At 40.9% G+C, this 23,825-nt stretch overlaps 1 protein-coding gene across 2 annotated transcripts; it reads right to left on the bottom strand.

Annotated features, from left to right (window-relative positions):
* Positions 1 to 1,782: 1,782 nt before the first annotated feature.
* LOC127582908 (leucine-rich repeat-containing protein 46-like) lies at positions 1,783 to 23,611 on the bottom strand. 2 transcript variants are annotated; one of them, XM_052038556.1, is made up of 8 exons: positions 23,519 to 23,611; positions 18,478 to 18,577; positions 16,314 to 16,422; positions 15,135 to 15,181; positions 13,684 to 13,793; positions 10,263 to 10,332; positions 7,788 to 7,999; positions 1,783 to 2,345 (listed from the first exon to the last, which is right to left on the bottom strand). In XM_052038556.1, the coding sequence occupies exons 1-8, from the start codon at positions 23,574 to 23,576 to the stop codon at positions 2,101 to 2,103; spliced, it is 951 nt and encodes a 316-aa protein (XP_051894516.1). In that variant the 5' UTR covers positions 23,577 to 23,611; the 3' UTR covers positions 1,783 to 2,100. The 2 variants fall into 2 exon arrangements, with proteins under 2 accessions (XP_051894516.1, XP_051894517.1); XM_052038557.1 differs by having other exon boundaries at positions 23,543 to 23,611.
* Positions 23,612 to 23,825: the final 214 nt, after the last annotated feature.

The raw sequence follows: 23,825 nt of genomic DNA, 5'->3' as shown, positions 1-23,825 counted from the left end.
AGAGTGAGTGCTCTTCACATCAAGACAGCAGTGAAGCAAGTGTGCTATCAAGGCACTCTGGTAAAGCTGAAGTCAATGGCTTCTAGAGGAATTAATACCCTGCACAAAGAAAGATGTTGTGGTTTTGGAGGTCAATTGTACAGAACAACATCACCGGAATTCTTCAGGACTAGTGTCCTTGGCCCAACCATCTTCAGTGCTTCATCAATGACCTTCCTTCCATCAAAAGGTCTAAAGTTCTTTAATATTCAGTTCCATTCAGTGCTCCTCAGCAAAGGAAGCAACCCGTGGTTACATGTATCAAGTTTTAGACAGTATTCAGGCATGGGCTGATAAGTGGCAAGTAAATTCATGCTTCAAAAGTGTCAGCCAATGACCATCTACACGAAGAAAGAATCTAACCAGCAATCCTTGACATTCAGTAGCATTACCTTCTTTTAGTCCCTCACAATTAACATTCTGCTGGTCACCATTGACCAGTAGCTCAAATGGACCAGCTGTAGAAATACTGTGACTACAAGAGCAGGTCAGAGGTTGGATATCCTGTGGAGAGTGACTCACTGCCCGACACACCACAGCCTCCACTGTCAACAAGTCAAAAGTCAGGAGTGTGATGGAATATTCCCCGGTGCCTGGATGTGGGGAGCTCGAACAACAGAAACCTCAGCACCATCCAAGACAGAACAACTCCCTTGGTACCCTGTCCATCAAACTAAGTATTCATTCCCTCTTCTCAGTTTCATTTCTGATCTGTGCTAGTATCCCAACAAACTGTAATTAGTGAGCACTTCAGGATGTGCATCAGCTGACATGCTTTATTCATGATCCTCATAAGCTTCCTCACATTCCATTTCATCTGACTCAAGCAACACAACTTTTCTTTCCTCCCTCAAGTTTAACTAGCTTCTCCTTAAATAATCTCAGCTACTTCCTCTCCATCGGTGCACAGTGGCAGCTAGGTGGCCCATTTACACAATCCATATCATTTATTCTCCTAGGCTACTGTGACAGCACCTCCCAAACCTCTGAGCTCTCCATTATGGACAAGGGTTTCTGACACTTGTGAGCAAAACCATCTACATGTATCCCTCCAAGTAACACACATACTGACGCAAATATATATTGTGCTCCTTAATTATCGTTGGATTTGTATCCTGGAGCTACTTTCACTGGGACTGCAGATGTTTGAGGACCATTCTCAGATGCAATTAGGGATAGGCAATAAATGCTGGCCTGGACTCAATGCCCAGAGACTGAAAAACAAATAAGTTACAAGAAACCATGGTAAAGCACGACAACTATTTGGATGGGAAAAGGAAATGTTTAACTAGTGGAATTGATTTAAGATGTAACTTTAAAAAAAATGTTGGGGCACAGCATGTTGAGGGATTCAATAAACTCAAGGTTTGGATGAGATGTCTACTTGGTGCTTGTCAAAAGCCCTCAAGTTTATTCCTTTCTTTGATGCAAAGGCAAGACAATGAAATATAGGGATAGGCTCCCAAAACAGATTAGGAATACCTGCCATAGGGAGTAGCTGAGATACTTAACAAGAAACTAAATATACATGAAGGAGAAAAGAAAAGTTAGTTATGTTGCTTGAGTCAGATGAAATGGAATGTGAGGAAGCTTATGAAGAGTATGAATGAAGTATGTTAGCACATGCACACCTGAAAACTAGCACAGATCTGAGATGAAACCTAGATAAACCCAATTTATATGGCTCAATACAAAACTACCCAGAGTATTTACACCTTGACCACCGAGCACCACAAATCCTTCACTCCACCTATAGAATGAACATGGGATTAGTTATACAATACTCAGAAGGTTTACCAAATGAGGCAAAGGAAATGGGGGGAGGGGGAATGAAGGAATCAAGTTTATTTTTTAGTTTTAATTTCAGCTAAATAAAATGTCCTACTCCTTTAATGAGAAGTTTGTTCTGCTTCTCTGTTCTTAACTGGTCTTTTAAATATTATCAGGTCAATGCTCTTTTGACTTATGGTTGAACTGGATAAAAATGAATCCTTGCAGCTGATGTAGTTGAACTGCTTGAACTAATTCCTCAGTTCGCCCTGTGACAACTGCCCTGGACCATCAATCCAAGATTTCAGTCTGGGCAGCACGTTCTTCATTTTGTCCAGCTTCTCGCAAACCAAAATTTGGATCATTCTTTGGATAATTAGAAATCTTGTTCATTCTTATTGGTTCGCATCGTATTCGAGCTAACTGGTTACGGATCTCCTGCAGTTCATTCAGCCTAGTTTTGTGGTCTTTTTCAACTTCCTTCCTTCGCTCTTGAGATCGAAATACCATTTCGTTGTGAAGCTCAGCAAAGAAATCTGCAAACCAAAAGCATGAATACATTAAGTATTGCTGAAAGAATGTTATAATTATTTAAACAGTTTTGGTAGCCATATAATCTAAAATAATTTATATACCAGGCAAGGAACACCAAAAAATACATTAATTTTTACGTACCAAAATATTTGGGAATATTTCCAAATTATTTCAAACTAAAGAGAGAATAAAGCAAAAGAAATCTTCTCTCAATCAAGCCCATAAGTAGTTATGGCACAGAAGCTGGTTGTTCAGCCCATCATAACCACACCTGCCAAAAACGGCCTTTAGGTGCATCCCATTTCCCATCTCTTGATCCACAGTGGTTGTGGCACCTCAAGTACTCATCCAGCCTCTTAAATATGTTGAGAGATTCTTCCTTCATCATTCATCTAGGCAGCGAGTTCAAAACCCTCACCTCTTGATAGTGGAACAATTTTTTCCCCAACTCCCCTCTAATCCTTCCACCAATTAACTTGAATCTATGCTCCCTGATTACTACCCTCTCTGTTCAGGGGAATGAGTTGTTTTTTTTACCCTCTCTGGGACTCTCATAATTTTATACCATTCAATTAAATATCATTCAGTCTCCTTTGTTCCAAACAAACCAACCCAGCCTGGACACTTACATGTCATAACTATGACTCTCCAACCCTGGCAACATCCTTCTACATCTCCTTTGAACCCTCTCCAGTCCCTCTACATTCTTTAGTCACACTCATAGTCATTCAGCATGGAAACATAGAAACAGCCCCTTTGGCCCAACTGGTCCATAAGATATCTTTATTAGTCACATGTACATTGAAACACACAGTGAAATGCATCTTTTTGCGTAGAGTGTTCTGGGGGCAGCCCGCAAGTGTCGCCACGCTTCTGGCGCCAACATAACATGCCCACAACTTCCTAACCTGTACGTCTTTGGAATGTGGGAGGAAACCGGAGCACCCGGAGGAAACCCACGCAGACACAGGGAGAACGTACAAACTCTTTACAGACAGCGGTCAGAATTGAACCCAGGTCGCTGGCGCTGTACAGCGTTACGGTAACTGCTACACTACCGTGCCTGCAGACCAATAGGCCTATCCAAGCTGGTCCCATTTGCCCACGTTTGCTCCATAACCTTCTAAACCTCTCCAATCCATATATCTGTCTAAGTGTCTTTTAAAAGCTGTTATTGTACCTGCCTCAACCATTTCCTCAGGCAGCTCATTCCACATATGTACCACTCTCTGTGTAAAAAAGTTGCCCCTCAAGTTCCTATTAAATCTTTCCCCTCTCACCTTAAACCTATGCCCTGTAGTTCTGGATTCCCCAATCCTGGGAAAGAGATTGAGTGCATTCACCCTGTCTATGCCCCTCATGATTTTATACATCTCTATAAGATCACCTCTCACTCCTACACTCAAAGGAAAAAAAGTCCTACAAGTCCTAGTCTTTCTGTAGCATGATGACCAGAACTATAGACAGTAATCTCTTAAACAGTTCCAGCACACTTTCCCACTTGTATTCTATGCTTTGACCACAATAAGGCAAGAATCCCATCAACCTTGCAATATACGATTGCCCACTCCTGTGGTTGCAGCTCTGAGCCATTTACAATCAATAGTTAACACCTGCACCTCAACTGTGGACATGGTGTTTGTCAGATAAAGTTGCTGACAGCTGCTTTTGGGACAGTGTTTAAATACATGGCATTAGCCCTAGGCCAGTGTTGAAACAGTTTCACAGAATTATATAGCATTGAAGCAGGCTCTTCAGCCCACCGGGTCTACACCAACCAGCCAGCATCCTTTTCACACTAATCCCATTTTATCCAACCCCACATTCCCAGCAACTTCCTCCAGATTATACCACTCACCTAGATTATCTGATATTAACTTCCTGAGTTTAGCATTGAAGTGCCTTTTATGTAAGATTGATTTTTTATTGTAGGTTATCAACACAATTTTCTTAAGTCTCATATCTGTGCGTACCTGGATAATTATGTAGGCAAATGGACATGTAATGGCAAATGAAGCCAGTCAGACCTCAGGTCCCAGATCTGACAACAGATATAACAGATATCTGACAACAGATGCAAAACCATCAAATTGAGATATTAACTCTTTTCCTCTGCACAGATGCTGTCTGCCCTGTTGGGTACTTTGAGTATTTTTTTAGTTTTATATCAGATTTCCAGCATCTGTGTTATTTTGCTGCTGGTAACATCTGCAAAGCTCTAAAAATTCTAAGCTATGGCCCATGATATACTTTTGGCTTAATGTTGGAATCATAGCCAAGATAAACTTTCTGCAAAAGAAAATATGAAGACAAAAAGCTGGGCATTTCTTATAGAATCTGCTTATATTTCTGACTTGCCATGGTGACAATAGCTATTTCTATTTGCAGCCTCATCAAAGACCACAGTCATTGCATCTTTAATAATGTTACCAGCAGTTTTCATGCAAATGGCATTAACGAGCTCTTAAGTGTAGCAGTGACCCACATTATATTACATTATAATAAAATTATAACATTCAGGTCTGTTTAGCCCTACTCATTGGTTTTAGTATTTATTCCTCATGACAATAGTAATCCTAAATCCGTGTGTCTGCTCAATTCCCATGATCCCTTTATTACCCTTTGTTTCAATCATCATCTAAACCTATTCTGAAAATAATAACACAATCTTCAGTTCAATCAGTGACTCAATCCTTTGTACAAAATTTTTTCTCCTTCTCTCAGTCCTCAAATTCTTTGCAAATCTTATATGCTTTTTTCCACAGATTTCTCATCCAATGGAAGCAATCATTTTCTATCTAAACACCTTGGATAAATCACTGCTTAATATATTAATGAAAACAGCTCCATTAAACTAGATATGAATTTATTTGAGCAGTATTTTCTGCTATGAAAGTAATATTTAAACATGACATTTGATTTCAGATTTAAATGAAAAACACAATTTCAGACTTTTCCATTTTTTAAATCAAGTAAATATGTTCTCTAAATATTGAAGTTGCATTCAATTATTTGGTGATGCAGTGTGCTGCAGCACTACCCCTGCTGCTCCTAATGGGGCAATGTGCTTTTTGTTTTTTACGGTACTGCATTTTCAATCTTAGTAATTGGACGCAGCCAAGCAGAGGACAACGAGAAGGAGGGGACAATGAGAGGAAGAGTAATGCTGGTATTGCTTATTTTTTCATGACTAATACAAGGTAAAATAAATAGATGTCTTGATATTCTGTCAGCTGAAACAGCTCCATTAAACTATATATGAAACTTTGGGTAGGGAAACAAAGTAATAGAGATTAAAAGGTAGGAGCGTCAAACTGGCCAGCTTCATTGCGTGTTAAAATGCTCAAACTTGGGGCCATACAATAGGAAATAATGAAGTTATGAACACTGCCCAGCTTGGCTCTCAAGCTAATCGGAGAAACAGTCCAAAGCTGAAGTGGTGGTATCTTCCACTGGGGAAAGGAAAAGATTGAAAGTGGAGTTATACCTGATGGGTTCAGGTGCCTCCTGGTGGTTGATTACAGAGAATACTGGTCTGGGAGCTCAGAGAAAACAAAGATAGATTAAAAATGAAGATAAATACTAACCTAACCCAAATACATCAGAAATAAAGGGGAGATTTAACCCAAAACCTCAAAAATAAGAAGAATGTTTAACTCTCAAATAAATAAATGCCATTTTATTAATAAAGATCAATGCATCTTACAACATGGTTAAAATGTCACTGTCTGTATTGTTAGCCACAGCCACACTTTGAATCACTAAAGCCAATAATAAATGCATATTTTTATTAAATCCATTTATTGGACCAAATTTTACTTTTTAATGATATCAGCAAAATGAATAGCAATTTTATCTGTAGATCACTCCCAGTACAGAGCCAAATGGACAATAAAATGCAAAGAATGGCAAATATCCAGGTTATGGAATGCATCAGAATGTTGCAGCTCAAATAGGAAGCCATCACTGTTTTGATTTAGTTAGTAGGGAATAGAATTTCTTTGGCTGTTACAGCACAGAATACTATAAGTATTAGTGAGAAGTGTATAAAAAGATCAACTGCGGCTGATCTTTTAAAATGACGTTCAACCTAGGTATTTTCATAACCACATCTGCCCCATCAGTAGGAAGTTCTGGATTTTAAATCTGAATATTTCTGTTTTCAAAGATATTATCCAGGATGGTGAGCTTCAAGGGTTTTATCTCTTTACATTTGATGGGTTGTGATTTGTGGATGATGTCAGATACACAACTCATTACTCCCTGACCATCTGTCACACGACTCATTATTGTGAATGAAGAGGACATCACACAAATTCAAAATGACCTCAGATGGGATCTACATCAGCTCACTTCCAGCAGAAGGGGCTCAATGTTAGAACTACTCCAAAAAAAAATTGCGTCTTTGCAAAAAAATTAGCTAATACAAGGATGCAATTAAACTAGAAAAGGTGGAGAAGAGATTCAGGAGAGTGGGATAGGAGGGTTTGAGTTATGAGGAGGGACTGGATAGGCTGGGACCATTTTCCCTGGAGTGAAGGAGGCTAAGAGGTGACCTTATAAATGTTTATAAAATTATGAGGGGCGCATATAAGCCTTTTTTCCCAGGTTTGGGGTGTCTAAAGCTACAGGGCATAGGTTTAAAGTGAGAGGGGAAAGATTTAAAAGGGACCTGAGAGGCAAGCTTTTCCACACAGAGGGTGGTGGGTATGTGGAACAAGCTGTTAGAGGAAGTGATAGAGGTGGGTAAAACTACAACATTTAAAAGATATTTGAACAGAGTCACAGATAGGAAAGCTTTAGAGCGATATGGGCCAAATGCAGGCAAATGGGACTAGCTCAGGAAGGCACCTTGGTTAGCAGGGATGAGTTGGGCCAAAGGCCCTGTTTTCATGCTGTGTAACTCTACAACTATAAAATTATTTCATGGCAGTATAGTAGGGTAGCACAGTTTTGTTAGCAATCCTGAGGCTTGGACCAACAATCTGGAACCATGTTCAAATTCCACCAGAGCTCTGGCAAATATATATCCAGCTAATTAAACAAACCTGAAACCACTGATTGCTGTTATAATCCTTTCTGGGAAGAAAATCAGATGTTCTCCTTTTGTTTTGGCTTTCATGTGATTCCACACCCAAAACAAAGTGATTACTTCTTAGCTGCTCTCTGAAATGGCTTAGTGAGACAAATGGCTGTACTAAACCCCTAAGCGAGATTTAATAAAGCAGCTAACCACTGTATCGTCAGGACATTTCAGCAATAGGAGAATTCAGAAATGTACCCACTTCTGATTGAGGAGAAAAGAAGGTAATTTCTGTATGCAGGATTAAGAGATTACCCCTGCAATTCAAATCCAACATTAGAATATCCTTTCTACACAACATTGGGAATGCTGTATATGTTGGAATTAGTCATACATGAATCATGCTGTAAATAGTCTGTACCTTTTACTTTTTCCGGTGAAGTGAAGATGTTAGGTAGTGAATCCTTCTTCTCAGACTCAGTGTCGTACAGTTCATCGGAATCCTCCTCGTTTTCAGAACCATCTAAATCATGAATATCTCCACCTTCATCAGCTTCAATTGGATCTTCCTTCCTTTGGATAAGGATACCATCAAGCTGCTGCAGGGCAGGAAGCGTCTGTATCACCTGCTCCCTGTAAAATATTGGAAATCACTGACAGAAGGCCCGATTATCAGTTCCCATCAGCAAAGGCAAATATCATGTTACATTGTGGATAGAGCACGTACACCAGCTGTTCCTTTGTAGCATAGAGAAAGATGGGGGAAGGAAACTAACAGGATTGTATTGATTGCTCATTTCAAAAAGAGACAGATTTTATTTCCAATTGAAGTCTGTGGGAAATTGGGAAGGGTGTGAAATGGGTGCTCTGCCAAATGAGTTTTGTTAAAATTAACCTCCTTGTAACAAGTCCAATGCTGAATTCTATTTGCAAATCTTCAGAAAGTGAAGCAGCCTAGATTGTAGCAAGACCTGGAAAACATTCAGGCATGGCTAGGTATAGGACAAGTCACATTTGTGCCACACAGGTACCAGGCCATGATAAGATAAAATAAAATTTCTTTATTAGTCACATGTACATCGAAACACACAGTGAAATGCATCTTTGCGTAGAGTATTTTGGGGGCAGCCCACAAGTGTCACCACACTTCCAGCGCCAACATAGCATGCCCACAACTTCCTAACCCGTACGTCTTTGGAAGGTGGAGACCGGAACACCCAGGGGAAACCTATGCAGTCACAGGGAGAACATACAAACTCCTTACAGACAGCATCCGCAATTGAACCCAGGTCTCTGGCACCGTAATAGCTAACTGCTACACTACCATGCCTGCCCAACATTCCCAACACAAGTTTAACCACATGCCCCAAAGTGTTCAATGACATCACTATCACTGAGCCACCACCATCAATATCCTAGCAGTCATTATTAACCACAAACTTAAAGGAACCAGCTATATAAATAATCAGGCTACAAGAGGCTGGGTATATTGCATCATACACCTTCTGACTCTTTTCCACCACCTAAAAGGTACAGTACATAGCAGATGTGTGATGAAATACTTCCCAATTGTCCAGATCAACAGCTCCAAAAACATTCAAGAATCTCAGCACCATCCAGGACAAAGCCCACCTATCCAATACCTTAATCGTTTACTCTTTTTTCTGATACTAGCATGCATGGCTGCAGTGTGTCCCATCTAAAAAAAACACACTGCAATTATTTGCTCTGACTATCCAATAGAAAGTCCCCAATCCATCTAACTGCACAATCTCACCCAGCATCAAGAATGACAAGAGAATCTGGTGCATGGAAATTACACCTATTGTGGGTCCTCACACTGTGCTGACATTAACTCTTGACCTCACAATCTACCTCGTTATGGCCTTGCACCTTATTGTCTACCTGCACTGCACTTTCTCTGTAGCTGTTACACTTTATTCCGCATTTTGTTATTGTTTTACCTTGTATTACCTCAATGTACTGTTCAATGAATTGATCTGTATGAACGGTATGCAAGACAAGCTTTTCGCTGTACCTCTGAAAAATATCTCTGTACATGTGACTATATTAATAAACCAATTCTTAAAAACCAATTCTGAATATTCTTCATCGTCACTAAGTCTAAATACTGGATCTCAATCCCCACCAGCACCATGGGAATACCTTCAATGGGAGACGTTCAGCAATTCAAGTAGGTGGCACGGCTAGTAGAGCCACTGCCTTATGGCATCAGAGATCCAGGTTCAATCAGGGGCTGTGTGAAGTTTGCACATTATCCACATCATTTCCTACTGTTGCTCTGGATTCCCCCCAACATCCCAAAGGGTCGTTAGGTTAATTAGCCGCTATAAATTGCCCCTAGTGCATAGGTGAGTGGAAGAATCTTGGTTGGGAGTGTAGGGAAGAACAATAAAAAAAAAAGGGATTCATGTGGGATTAGTGCAAATGGGTGGCTGATAGTCAGTGAAGTCATGGTGGACTGAAGGACGCGATCCTGTGGTATCTCTCTCTATGACCAAGGTGGTGTATCACCATCATTTCCAGGGTAGTTGGGGTAGGCAATAAATGCTGTCCTTGCCAGCAATGCATACAATCTATTAATAAATTAAAAACTTTCCTTCTAATTCAGGCAGTCAACAAAGTATAGAAAGATAAGATCTCTTTATTAGTCACACGTACATTGAAACACACAGTGAAATGCATCTTTGCGTAAAGTATTCTGGGGGCAGCCCGCAAGTGTCACCACACTGAAAGGCAATCTCCATTTCCTTTCAATTGGTCTGAAGAACAGATATCAACTATTCTTTGTCAGTCAACTTTTTATATTCCTTGCTACCCCCTCAAAATCTGGAATGCAAACTCTTGAAACAAGACACCAGAACTCATGCCTCACCTATACTCTTCCTGTTTTGTGCAGCCATTGCCTGACATATTCAGAATTATGAGACGTTCTGGAAATTCACCTTAGGTACAAAGATAAAAAGAAATGTCAATAATGAGGGAAATACCTTGCACATTTAAAGGCTTTGTCAGAACATCTGCCACAGGTAGCAAAATAAATAAATAAATAATCCTATAGGGACATGTTCAGCACAGCTTTGTGGGCCGAAGGGCCTGAATTGTGCTGTAATTGTTCTATACTCTATTTTGCCCAATGACTTTACATCCCTTCCCCAGTCATGATTCATGGTCACATACTTTTCTCATCATATCCTTCGGAAATTGTAATGTCGCCATTCTTTAATTTTTCTGTACTGACAATCACAATGTAATTACAATGCAATTACATTCTTGGCCAATGAGGTGAGCAATTTTAATACTTTTCAGGATGATATTGGGATTAGATACAGTTTGTTTGAACTGGTTATTTGAAGTGTATATACATAGCACAATTAAGAAGATATGCTTACATGGTCTGTAGCAGATATTAACTTTTCAGGGATTCATTAGTCCTGGGAATAAACTTCTGAAATACTTGGTGAGTCAGTACAAGCTTTTAAAAGGGAACTGAAACAGGCTCCAGAGAGACAGCAAAAAGAGCTGAACTCCTGAGGTGAGGTGAGGGTGACTGCCCTTGACATTAAGATAGCATTTACCAAGTGTGGCATCAAAGAGCCCTGGTGAAACACAAACCAATAGGCATCAAGGGGACGGCACTGGTTGGAGTCATAGCACACACATAGGAAGATGGTTGTGATAGTTGGACATCCCAGGACATCACTGCAGGAGTTTTTCCAGTTACTGCCCCAAACTCAACCATCTTCAGCAGCAGCATCAATGACCTTCCCTCCATCACGAAGTCAGAAGTTGGGATGTTTGCTGACGACTGCAGAAGGATCAATCCCATATACAATTCCTTAGCAAATGTAGCAGTCATCCCTGCATGCAACAACAGCTCGACTTGGGCTGATAAGAGTCAAATAGTATTTATGCCACAAAACGGCACAGCAATTACCATCACTAACAAGACAGTGTTTAACCACCTACCCTTAAGAATCAATTATATTACCATCAGCAAATACCCCTCCATCAACAATCCAGTAGTCACAAATATACTATATCTATGAAAGCTTGTTGGAGGCTGGGTATGCCGGGGTGAGTGACTCATCTCCTGACACCCCAAAGCCTTTCCACCATCCACAGCAGTGCAAAGGAATATCCTCCACTTGCCTAGGTGAGTCCAACTCCAACACTACTCACACTCAGCACAAAACAGTCTGCACGATTGGAAACTCATCCACCACCTAAATAATTGCCCCTCCACCACTGGCACAGAACACTGCAGATAGCCATCCAGGTCCTCTAACAGCATCTCCCCAACATGTGATATGCGCCACAAAGACGAACACCACCAACTGCATGATGCCTTTCAGGTTGTTCACAATCCTGACTTGGAAATAGATTACTATTCCTTCATTACAGCTCCACCTAAATCCTGGAACTATCTACCAAGTAGCTTTTGAGAAGGATTGGAACAGCTCTTTCAGAGAGTTGGCATGTGTATTATGAGTAAAATGGCCCTCTTTGGTTCTTTTATCATTTTATGATTATGAATCTATTCACTTTGGATGTGGAAGGTGTAAATGCTGCACTCAGAACGTACTCCAACCCTTTTGAGCTCATTTATCTTCTCTGCACACAATTTAGCCACTCCCAAGAAACAAAGGATACAGGAAATTTACATTCCCATCGACCTTGACAACTGGCACCAGAATTCTACATTTATTCCTGCATAAACAACTATCAGAGACGTAGAACATAAAAGGCTTATTTTTAAATGAGAAAACAAGTCACACTGTGGCAGCATCTTGAGGTTTGGGAGCTGGGAAGGGGTCGTGTTCAAACAGTGGAAACTAAATTTAAAGACCATCAAAAGGAAGCTCTTCATAAAAATAGTGGCCAATGTGTGGAATGGACAAAGGTACAGAAGTTACAAAAGGTACAAAAACCCCAGAATCATTTGAAACAGCTGGATGCCAAGATAAAAATTGTAGAATCATCTGGGTTGACAGCCAGAATGAGCATTATCAGTAACATTTATCACATCATCTTGTGGAAAACTTCCACTTGTATCAGAGGACTATTTTGTAGTCTATTGTGGGATTTGGGCAATGCCGACAAGCCCTAACTGTCCTTGAACAGAGTGCAAGGTGAAAATCAAGCACATTACTATAGAACAGGAGCACACTTAGGCTAGCCTAGGCTGGAATACTTGGGTTTCCTCCATAAAGGTCATTAGTGAAGCAGATAGATTTTTACAACAGTCCAGTAGTTTTATGGTCACCATTAGTGATCATAACTTCTTAATTCTACAATTATGCTGATTCTTGCTCAAAGAATTAAATTAATCCAGCCCTCTTGCCCAATAGTATAACCACAATGCCACATTACAGAATACTGCAGTATTTAGATCGGTTTGAAAATATACCAATAGGTCCTTGGGGCTTGAGTGTGAACTTAATTGTGTTAATTTGCATTTCAACATTATAATGATTTTTTAAAAATCATACTGTGTGCCATGCATACAAACTAATAAATATATTGCAGCCTTCTTATTTGTTTATTTTACATCATTCTATGGACCTTTAACATTGCTAGATAGTCACTTTTTGTACCCCAAATCCTTTATTTGTGGCATTCTCCTGGTAACTAATTCTTGCAAGGGAACTGCACATTAGCAGTAATGCACCAATGCCAGGGATATGTACCTGAGCTTGATGTGTAAAATCTTGCTTCCAGATGAAAAGGGCATTTATAATTGATCAGCACTCAAATAATTCATGTACCATACTGTACACATTAAAAAGTGTTATAATTCAAATCCTTCTGTTTTAATAGATTTATAATAATCCTGAAACTGACTTAACACACGGTCTGAGAGAATGAAAAGATTTTATTTCATTGGAACATTTTTCATTAGAAATGCTTTTTTTTGCTTATTGATGAACAAAATACTTTCAGCATGAACCACTCCCAAGACAGTAGGTCACAGCTTGGTCAAAGGCTTTCTGCACAAATGTGCCTTAACACTCAAAGCATGAAACAGCATCACTGACAGATTAAAAGAGCCTGAAACAGAGATGGTAATTTGTGCTGAATCATGGTAATTTCATGTTAAATTCTTTCCATGATTTGAGATTGCTGCAACCAATTTCATTAATCACACCCACAACCACTAGTGAGAGAACTTTGCTTCCATTGACTTGATGTGGATCCAAATAGCTTCTAGAAATGAAATGACAGACTAATTGGAGCAAGCAATTATCGGATAATATCTGCTTTAAGCTATGAAATGATGACTAAAACAAACTAACCTGGATCCAGTTGTTCAATCTGATTATTCGAGAGGTCTAAGAATCCCAACTTCTGTAAGCATTTAAGATTTTCCACCTTCTGGATTCTGTTGCCAGCCAGTGTCAAAAATCTGTAACACCAAATTAAATAGCTTAATAGTTCCCTCTTCCTTTTAGATCCCCCTGCATTATGCATGGGCTCCCTCTCAACATGGCTCTTGAACTAGGTACTAAATGTATTGCACAGTGCTCATCCCAAACCAGTAGGCATTTCTATATTGGACAATTACAAAGTATGAGCAACGGCCCATAAAGTTAGTAATTGTAGATCCACAAGCTGAATGACCCCACCCTGTCAGTAATGACTCCATGAAGAACAAGAATCCTTACAGTGAATGATTGGTAACTTTCTCAACTAGTAGATAGTCTCTCACTGGGTCAGTGGAATCTCACTGAGGAGTAGGAATATTTGTACTGAGTGGGGAAAAAAAAACTATGCACATGTATCACTAGTCTTTTTCTTCACAGGCAGTCCCTCAGGATCAAAGATGACTTGCTTGCACTCTAGTTCTGTGGATTGTGATGTGGCTGATGAGTGTGAGACTTGCAAACTCAAGTAGGGCAGCAGGTGATGGATGGGTGGGTAATTTGGGAGGCGGTACACTCTTTCCATGTTTACCCAATATTGCTTGTATCTCTCCAATTCTTTAGGGTGCTTGCTGTAAGTAATCTACATCTCTGATCCATACAAGAGGACATGAATCACTGCTCCCAACAGATAATTGGTTATGCACTGGGTTTGATCATCAAATGCTTTTTTCCTCAAGTGACCAAAGGTTGCGCTGATGCACTGAAGGTGATGGTTAATTTCAGCATCAATGTCTATCACCATTGAGAGGTGGCTCCCAAGATATGTGAAGCAATCCATGTTTTCTGGGTATGTAGTTGTGAATGCAAACAGGAGCACTGTGGGGATCTGGGCTAAACCACAGGCTGAGCAGCCATTGGTTAGGAAGTGAGAGAAAGGCAAGGTGGGGGAAGAGAGCTGGGGGGCTTGAGCGTAGAACTGGAGTTGAAAGTGGACCCACCAGGCTCACTTCCTTGTAATACTTTCCACACTCAGGGACTGGCTGAAGTTACTCCACATACATAAACATGTCCATTTGCAGTTGGATTCCCAATGTCTAGATAGGGAAAGGGGCACCTAATGCATGAAAGGAAGAAGACAACCAAGCAACAAGGTTCAGGAGAAAGGAAGGGGGTTGCAAACATTGGAGGAGGGAAGTTAGGGAGAGAGTGGGCACTGAATAAGATGAAGAGTGAGAGGCGTCAATGAGAGGGTGGGTGGGGCAGCTTGAAGTGAGCAAGGGCATGTATGCCTGAACCAACCTGTCTTGCACATGTATTATGAGGAACAAGTACTTCACTTGTAACAAAATCCACTAACAAAATTATCAATTAAACTCACTTACCTTAAATTGTGAAACAATTCTAAATTTTCTATCTTCTTAATTTGATTCTGTGGTTGGATTGAAGAAATGGAAAGTGAATGAATAACGGATGTAATCTTCCAGTTAAAGGCTCACTGTTCACATGTTCTGAGGTGGAATGATTTCTGGTATCATGACCCTGCTGGTCAAACTTTCTACAATCTAGTTCACATGAAGAGTTACGGATAAAACATTAATCTGAAGCTTAAAATGGGCTAAGATTGGCCTGTTATGTATTTTCAGTGTCTTCTGTTTCTATTTTAATTTACATAGCAGAAATTTGAAGTAAATTTTGACTGGATTGTGAGTGAGTTGAATTAAAAGGAACTTTTAGTGTAGAAGTATTAACACTTACACTTGAATGACTTTAGTACATTTTCAAAACAATAAAACTTGTCTTGGAAAAGTTCCTATTTACTGGACTTTCTATATGTCTATTTGAATGATCAAATTATAGAGAGAGATGAAAGACAAAGAGTCCCCTGTTCTGTAGACATAAGCTTGGATTTCATTGTTATTCCTGTACAACAGTTCCCTATTTAAAATCAATCTAGGTAACTGACTGCTTCTCCATACATTAGTTTGCTTATTCAACATTACTGGTTCAATGTCCCTTATTAACACTTATTCTGGAAAGGGTTAGTTACCAGTGACTCTGAATACTTTATTTCCCCTTTCTGCTTCCGATACATGAGACCCAATCCCACAGGCACTGTCTACTCTCCAATGACTTACAATAATGGAGTTCTATCATAAAATCATAATGCATAGAAGGTGGCCCATAATGCATTTATCAACACGTTGAATGAGCTTTCCCACTCACGTATAAGCACAGACAGTGAGAGTAGCAGATATTTAACTGTGGTGGGCATTATGGTCAAGATTGGTCCTCTCCGCACTCATGATCCATTGTGCTACTTTCCAACATCAGGTGGCAAGGTGACAATATTCCTTTTCTTTCCCACAGTGCTCAGGCAAAATATTTCACCACTGCCACTGCTCTGGCTGAGATATCCACACCGTCTGCAGGCAAATTTGGTAATTTACAATCTGTAAACCCTAATTCTATTGTGGGTGATTTACCCAAAGAGCTATCAAAAGACACCTGGGCATTTTCTCTTCAATCAATTTAGTGAAATCACCTGCGGGAGCAGGAATTACCTGCTGAAGGTAAAGACTGCAGACATTTTCCATGCACTCAAAATTTCCCAGGGTGTTGATATTCTCTCGGTCTAATCGAACAGTCATCAGCTTTGCGAGAGCTTCTTTTCTGTATGGGAAACGTGGGCTCGTCAACACCAGGAATTTTAGTTTAATTTAAAACAACAAGGACAATGAAGAGAAATCTCAGTATTTGTATAACTGGAGACACATGTTTGTTACAGTAGGTTGAAATTAGGGTGGTATTAAGAACATCCACTAGATGGAGTCCTTACATTCATTTTAACAATACAAATTATAACATTGGATCATTTACAAAGTGAAAGAAACAAATACAAGGGAAGAGAGGTAACTGGAAGTGGGGACTTGCACGACTGATGGTAATTTTGATGCTGTAGAGACACTGAATGGAAGACAAACCAATGTTCTGTAAATTTAAGAACAGGAGGAAGAGATGACATTTTAGTTAAGATATATGAGGAACAGCATATATCATGAGAAATTATGACACCATTCTACCCAAATTCCATGTGAATTATTTCTAACCTCATTCAGTGTTAATTTCTGGAACCTGATCCTGCACAGAGTGCATTTCAAAATAACAATACTGATACCTTTTCTAAAATGATTTTTGTATCAGTGCATGTGGTTTACCTTCAAATTCCCACAGAATTTATAAATATCCTCCCTTAAGATGTCGAAACACTTCAAACAAATGAAGAACTTTTAAGATGTAGTCATCTAATTTTATCTGTTCTTTCCTGGGACACGGACATCACTGGCAATGACAGTATTTCCCATACCAAGTGGCCTTGGACTCACTGACTTGCTCAGCCAGTTAAGTCAAGTGCACTGGTGGGTCTGGAGACTGAGACGGGTCAGACCAGGTAAAGATGGCAACCTTCCTTCACTAAAGTCCATTTGTAACCAGATGGGTTTTAACAATATCTGCAGCTTCATTGCCATCATTACTGATATCAGGTTTACTTCAATTTATTTATTAATTTAGTTGAATTTAAATTTCCCAACTGCTGTTGCAGGAATTGATGTTATTTCTGAGGCATTAGTGCTGTGCTCTAGATCATTAGTCCAGTACAGAGCCCCAATGCTAGCAGGCCCCAATTTGTGAATAGAAAGACCCCCAAACAGATGAGGTAATTACCAGACAATCTTATTTTATTGGTGCTAGTTGTGGGATAAATATTGTTCAGAATACAGAGGGGAAATTCAAATACTGCCATGAGATAGTCTACATCTAGAAGCAAAGTCAGACAAGGCTTCAGTTTAACATCTCATCCCAAAGACCACTTTCGATGAGCACTCCCTTGGTAAAGCACTTGACTGCCACACTAGAATGTGTGTGCAAGATACTGTACATTGGATGCCTTTGCAGCAAACAGCAGAAAACTACTTCCTGCTGCTAAGCCTTTCAGTGACATCCAGTCTCCTTCCTCCAGAATATGGGACAGTAAATGGAAGTCAAGAAAAAAGAACTGCAGATGTTGGAAATCTGAAATAAAAACACAAAATACTAGAAACAGTCTCCACAGACGTTGCCTGATCTGCAACTTAAATTCACAGGCCATTTATCTTGTAACCTTACAGAATAAAAATTTGACCATGTCACTGTATGGATGGATTACTCATTTTAAACTGTAATTCTCAAAATCTTAGACCAGGACAGCATTATGAAGTAAGATGAACAGCTCATAAAGACTCTTTTATTATTGAGCCCTTGTGCCCCTCTGACCCTTGATAGGGTGTTGGCAGCCCTGGAGTACCTGACTCAAGTGGCCATTCTTCACACGTGAGATTTAGCACAAAATTCCACTACACAGAGCATCATAGCTGACAGACAGAAAGAAACTTCCTTGTAAAATTTGTAGAATAGCAAACAGGAGAGGAAACCCTGGATCACCTTTTCCCTTTCTATCCAGGCCACTGGTGGCAATTATACCAGTGCCTTGAATAGTTATTCAAAGACAAATCAGTAAACCTTGGAATTTTTGAACTCCAGGTCTTGTTGGCAAATCAGGCAAGGCCAATTAACACCAAGCTATGGTGGAAGCTGCGTCTTCACATTATGACTACGACCACATCAGTGTTCAGCTCTAAAGACACAACTCGGCTCATTATAAGTTCCTACTGTTGAGCTGCTACTCACATATCTTCCAGTCTGTGTTCCTCGGCACGCAGTTGCAAATTTCGCTCAGCAACCAGTGACATGGAAATCTGTACCAACTTCTTTGACTCAGGTGAGTATTCTAAATCAACATGAACACAGCCTAGTTATTATAAAGTAATAACTAGATAAAGCATCTGTCAACTTTGAAATCAAGCCAATACATTCTTTTTTTTGAGGTCTGAATAAAAACTTGTAAAATTCAGGAGGTTTACAGACTAATTGACTCTGAGCTTCTATCTCTCTGTGCTTCATCGCATCAGTGGGGATAACCTAACCAGAGGTGTCATCCAGTGTTTGATATGCTAATGAAGCAAGAAGAGATCCTTAAGATCTTTCTTAACCAGGTTTTTCAGTCAAAACTGGTATTTCACCCTTTAGTGAAAAGGCCTTCACAATTTTAATCCAAACTCAGAACCAGAGTGTATATAATGGAGTAATGAAAAGTGAAGGAGGGCATGCTAGGAGCATATTCAGAAAGAGGGATCAACTTGGTGAAGTTACAAGACAGAATACTTGTATGGCAAACAACATAAACAGCATGCAATAGACAGAGGTAACTGACCCCACAACCAACAGATCAGATCTTCCTCTCCTATCAAATTCCATCATCTTCAGCCCTTTGTCACTTCCACCTATTACCTCCCAGCTTCTGGCACCATTCCCACACTCCTCTCCCCCACCTGCCCATCACACAACCAACCCCACCCCCCCCCAAAATCTGGATCCACCTATCACCCGCCAGCTCTTGCTCCGCCCCTTCTCTCCACCTTTTTATACCGGCCATTTCCCCTCTATACTTCAGTCCAGATGAAGGGTCTTCTCCAGAAACGTAGACTATCCACTTCCATCCCTAGATGCTGCCTGGGCTGATGAATTCCTCCAGCATTTTGTGTGTTGGATCAGATCTAAGCTCTGCAGTCATGCCACATCCGATCATGAATAGTGGTGGACAATTAAACAACTCAAACTTAGCTGTCAGAAGCAAGGCAACATTTAATTTTTTTCTGTTTTACTTTTAAGGGTCGGCCACATTCAAAGTGAATAGTAAAACAGATACAGTGAATCTCCAATAATCTGGCACACACTTACTGATTTTTTTTAAGATGTTGCACAGTATCACAATAAATTTTCCATTGAACCATGTAAGGTTAAAGAGAGCACAGGAACTGGGGCCCCACTGAGTGCGAAGGGAGCTCGGCAAACACTACGTGGTGAACCAGATGCTGAACCATTAGGATTACCAAAAACTAGGCTATCAGATTATCAGAGTTTTACTGAATTGAGTCATCCTGCACATTTTAGGAGTTTAAACCATGCAAACAAAAGCAAAGGTACAAGGAATGCTAAAATGCATTCACATTTTATCACCAATGATAGGTTAAGGCAAGATGTTCTTTTTGAAACTCAAGAGTTTGATCCTTGAGTTTAGATACATCTAATTGTTAGGCTCCTGCCAAGCCCTCCGCAACAATATTTTTGTACAAAAGCATTAACCACATCTTTGTTAGCCTTCTTAAGTTGAAGTCTTTTTAAATGCACATCCCTGACAAAATAGGTAGCCACTACTGACTGCACCATGAACATCAGGACATGTGTCTTGGACAAAGTCTATGACATTGAATATATTTGATAGGCTGAGCAGCCTTTATTCAGTATATGGTTCATCTTTATTTTACTTCTCCATTTATTCTTCCTCTTCTTCTGTGGTTTCTTAGTAACAAAGGGACAAGGCTCCACAATGCTCCCCTTCTACATTACATCATCCAGATAGCTGTTCTTAGTGTATCAACATAGGCTAGTAAACCATTTGCCAGCTCGACCTCCACAAAGGCCCGTTATTCATATGGAATCATGGATAACAATCTGGAGCAGAAATCTAGATGTCACTGAAACTGTGTTAATATTGCATATGTACAGCACTTCTTACATCTCTATCTAGATATTCTAAAGCACTTTACACCCAATGATACACTTATGGACTTATTCAGAAAAGTAGAAGAAATGTGGTGGCCTATTTCTGGGCATTAGTATCTAACTCTTTAAACAGGAAGCACTCCATTATGTATATTCATGCTCTAGGTTCATATATGAATACATGAATTAAAAGCAAGAACAGACCACTGGGCCCCTCACGCCTATACCACTATTTAATAAGGTCATAGCTCATCTGATTTTAACCTCAACTTCATTTTCCAGTCTACCTGCATAATTTTTCAGCTCCTTGTTTATCGAGCATCTGCCTTAAAATTATTCAAAGACACTGCTTCTACTGCCCTTCAAGGAAGAGTTTTCCAAAACATCATGACCCTCAGAGGAAAACAAAATCATCCAATCTGTCTTATATAGACAACTTAAATGAGCATAGATAGGGTAGACAGTCAGAATCTGAGGCATAGATGGGGTAGATAATCAGAGTCTTTTCCCCATGCTAGAAATGTCAAACACTAGAGAACATGCATTTAAGGTGAGAGGGGCAAAGTTTAAAAATGTGCAGGGCAAGTTTTATTTTTTTTTACACAGGAGATCTATACGTGCCTGGAACAGGCTGTCAAGGGGAGCGGTGGAAGCAGATACAATAGTGGTGTTTAAGGAGTTTTTAGATAGACACATGAATATGCAGGAAATGAAGGGCTATGGATCATGTGCAGGCAGAAGAGACTTAGTTTAATTTGGCATTGTGTTTGGCACAGACATCATGGGCCGAAGAGCCTGTTCTTGTGCTGTACTGTTCTATGTTCTATACAACAGCGACCCCTAGTTCTGGATTCTCAAACAAGAGGAAATATCCTCTCCACATGCATAGCTTTAGGATCCTTTGGAATCTTAAGTGTTTCAATTAAGTGTATGCTATTTTAAGCTCTAAATTTCAAGCATGTGTCTAGTAAACCTACTTTGAACAGCTTCCAATGCATTTACACCTTTAGACAACCACTCAAGCATTGTATTCCAAATGAAATCTCAAACATGTCCTCTAATTTAAGCATGAACTCCCTATTTAAAGTACCAAGCAATAAACAGTAACACGCTGTCAGCTTTCCTAATTACTTGCTGTACCTGTATACAGCCTGTTGTGAATCATGCACTGGGATACCTGTATCCCTCCATCTTAGAGACTGTAATCACTCAGCATTTAGATAATATGCTTTTTTAAAAAAAATTTTCTCCCCAACATGGGCAATTACACATTTTTGCGTATTATACTCCATTATGCCTGATCTTTGCCCACTCACAACCCACATCTTCCCTTTTGTAGCCTCCTAATACGATGAGTGCTTTCATCCAAGTTATTTACAATAAAACTGATAATCAAGCACCTTTGGAACTTTGATGGTGATGGATTAGCAGATTTTCCAGACTATTGGATGCTACTCCTATTAATGCTCCAGCACAGTTTTAGAGTCATAGAGCACTACAGCACAGAAACAAGCCCTTCGGTCCATGCCAGCCTGGTTTTCTGCCTAGTCCCATCTACCTGCACCTGGACCAAAGCCCTCCATACCTCTGTCATCCATGCACCTATCCAAACTTCTCTTAAATATTACAATTGAACCCACATCCACCACTTCCACTGGCAGCTCATTCTACACTCACACCGCCCTCTGAGTGGTGGTTCCCCCTCACATTCCCCTTAGGTATTTCACTTTTCACCCTAAACCTATGACCCCTAGTTCCAGTCTCACCCAACCCAAGGGGAAAAAGCCTGCATGCATTCACTCTATCTATACTCCTCATAATTTTGTACACCTCTATAAGATCTCCCCTCATTCTCCTGCACTCCAGGGAATAGTCCTAACCTATCCAACCTTTCCCTATAACTCAAGTCCTGGCAATATCCATGTAAATTTTCTCTGCACTCTTTCAAGCTTATTGATATTTTTCCTGCAAGTAGGTGACCAGAACTGCACACTATACGGTGAGTTTGGCCTCATCAACGTCTTATATAACTTCAACAATAACATCCTAACTTCTGTACTCAATGGCCTTCATAAATCAGGGCAATGTGCCAAAAGATCTCTTTACCCTATCTACCTGTGATGTTACTTTCAATGAATTATGGATCTATAGTCCCAAGTCCCTTTGTTCTACTGCACACCTCAGTGCCCTAGCATTCACTGTGTAAGTCTTACCCTGGTTCGTCCTCCCAAAGTGCATCACCTCACACTTGTCTGCACTAAATTCCATCTGCCATTTTTCAGTCCATTTTCCCTACTGGTCCAGATCTCTTTGCAAGCTTTGATAGCCTTCCTCGCAGTCCACTATTCCCCAGTTTTGGTGTCATTCGCAAATTTGCTGATCCAATTTACCACATTTCCCTTTGATTTCCCTTATTTCACTTGTTACAGAGTACCATAACAATTTTTTCATTTAAGCTTGTGAGTTTAAAGGGAATGAGAAACAGAACCTGGTAAATTTGTTTGTATGTTTCAGCTTGACAAGATTATCAGAGTTTGAGGCCCCAACACCAATTCCTGTGACACACCACTCATTTGAACTGAAGTTGTGAGAGACGTTTCCCCAAGACAATGTGTTATAAGCTTCCACAAACTTTTTAACTAGAGAATTTGTTTATTTAAGACAATGAACAACAGGGAGTGGGGGTGAGTTGGGGTGGGGGGGAGGGGGGTTAGAGTGGAGGGAGTGGGGGTGGGGGAGGGGGGGTTAGAGTGGGGTGGGGCGGCATGAGCGCGATGGACCGAATGGCCTCCCCTCTTTCGGTATTTGGCTGCTTTTTTGAGGGCAAAGTGACGGGGCAGAGACCCGCCCCGGGATCCACCACTCCTAGCCCCACCTACCCGGCCCCGGGCCGCTCTCCCCCACCTCCCCCCCAGACCCCCCACCGGCCCCGGGCCGCTCTCCCCCACCTCCCCCCCAGACCCCCCACCGGCCCCGGGCCGCTCTCCCCCCCCCTTCCCCCCAGACCCCCCACCGGCCCCGGGCCGCTCCCCGCATCTCCCGCCGGCCCCGGGCCGCTCCCACCTCCCGCCGGCCCCGGGCCGCTCTCCCCCCAAGACCCCCTCACCGGCCCCGGGCCGCTCCCCCGCACCTCCCGCCGGCCCCGGGCCGCTCTCCTGCTCCATGCCGCGGCGTCCCGTTACCACGACAACACCGCCGCTCCGGCCACCTGCTGACACCAACGAGTTCAGAGTGTGCACAAGAGAATCCACTTTGTCATTCAGTGAGACGCTGCCCCCTAATGGTCAGGAGCTCCATCACCACAAACCAGTTTATGGGAGGCCATTGACTTGTTCTAGCAGCTCTCTTTCTCACTCTGAAACATATATTGCCTGACTTGCACAGTATTTCCAGCATTTTCTCTTTTTATTAAA

The sequence above is a fragment of the Pristis pectinata genome, chromosome 25 (assembly GCF_009764475.1).
Source record: "Pristis pectinata isolate sPriPec2 chromosome 25, sPriPec2.1.pri, whole genome shotgun sequence".
Lineage (NCBI taxonomy): Eukaryota > Metazoa > Chordata > Chondrichthyes > Rhinopristiformes > Pristidae > Pristis > Pristis pectinata.
The sequence above is the reverse complement of the archived record's forward strand: the minus strand, read 5'-3'. Positions and strand labels throughout refer to the sequence as shown.

Bases quoted from the DNA above. Each gene is read 5' to 3' on its own strand.
- LOC127582908 (XM_052038556.1), bottom strand. From the start codon at position 23,576: ATGGAGCAGGAGAGCGGCCCGGGGCCGGCGGGAGGTGCGGGGGAGCGG. The intron at 16,423-18,477 runs GTGAGTAGCAGC...TTTCCCATACAG, and splicing joins GAACACAGACTGGAAGATAT to AAAAGAAGCTCTCGCAAAGC. The intron at 15,182-16,313 runs GTAATTCCTGCT...ATCCAACCACAG, and splicing joins GCAGTCTTTACCTTCAGCAG to AATCAAATTAAGAAGATAGA.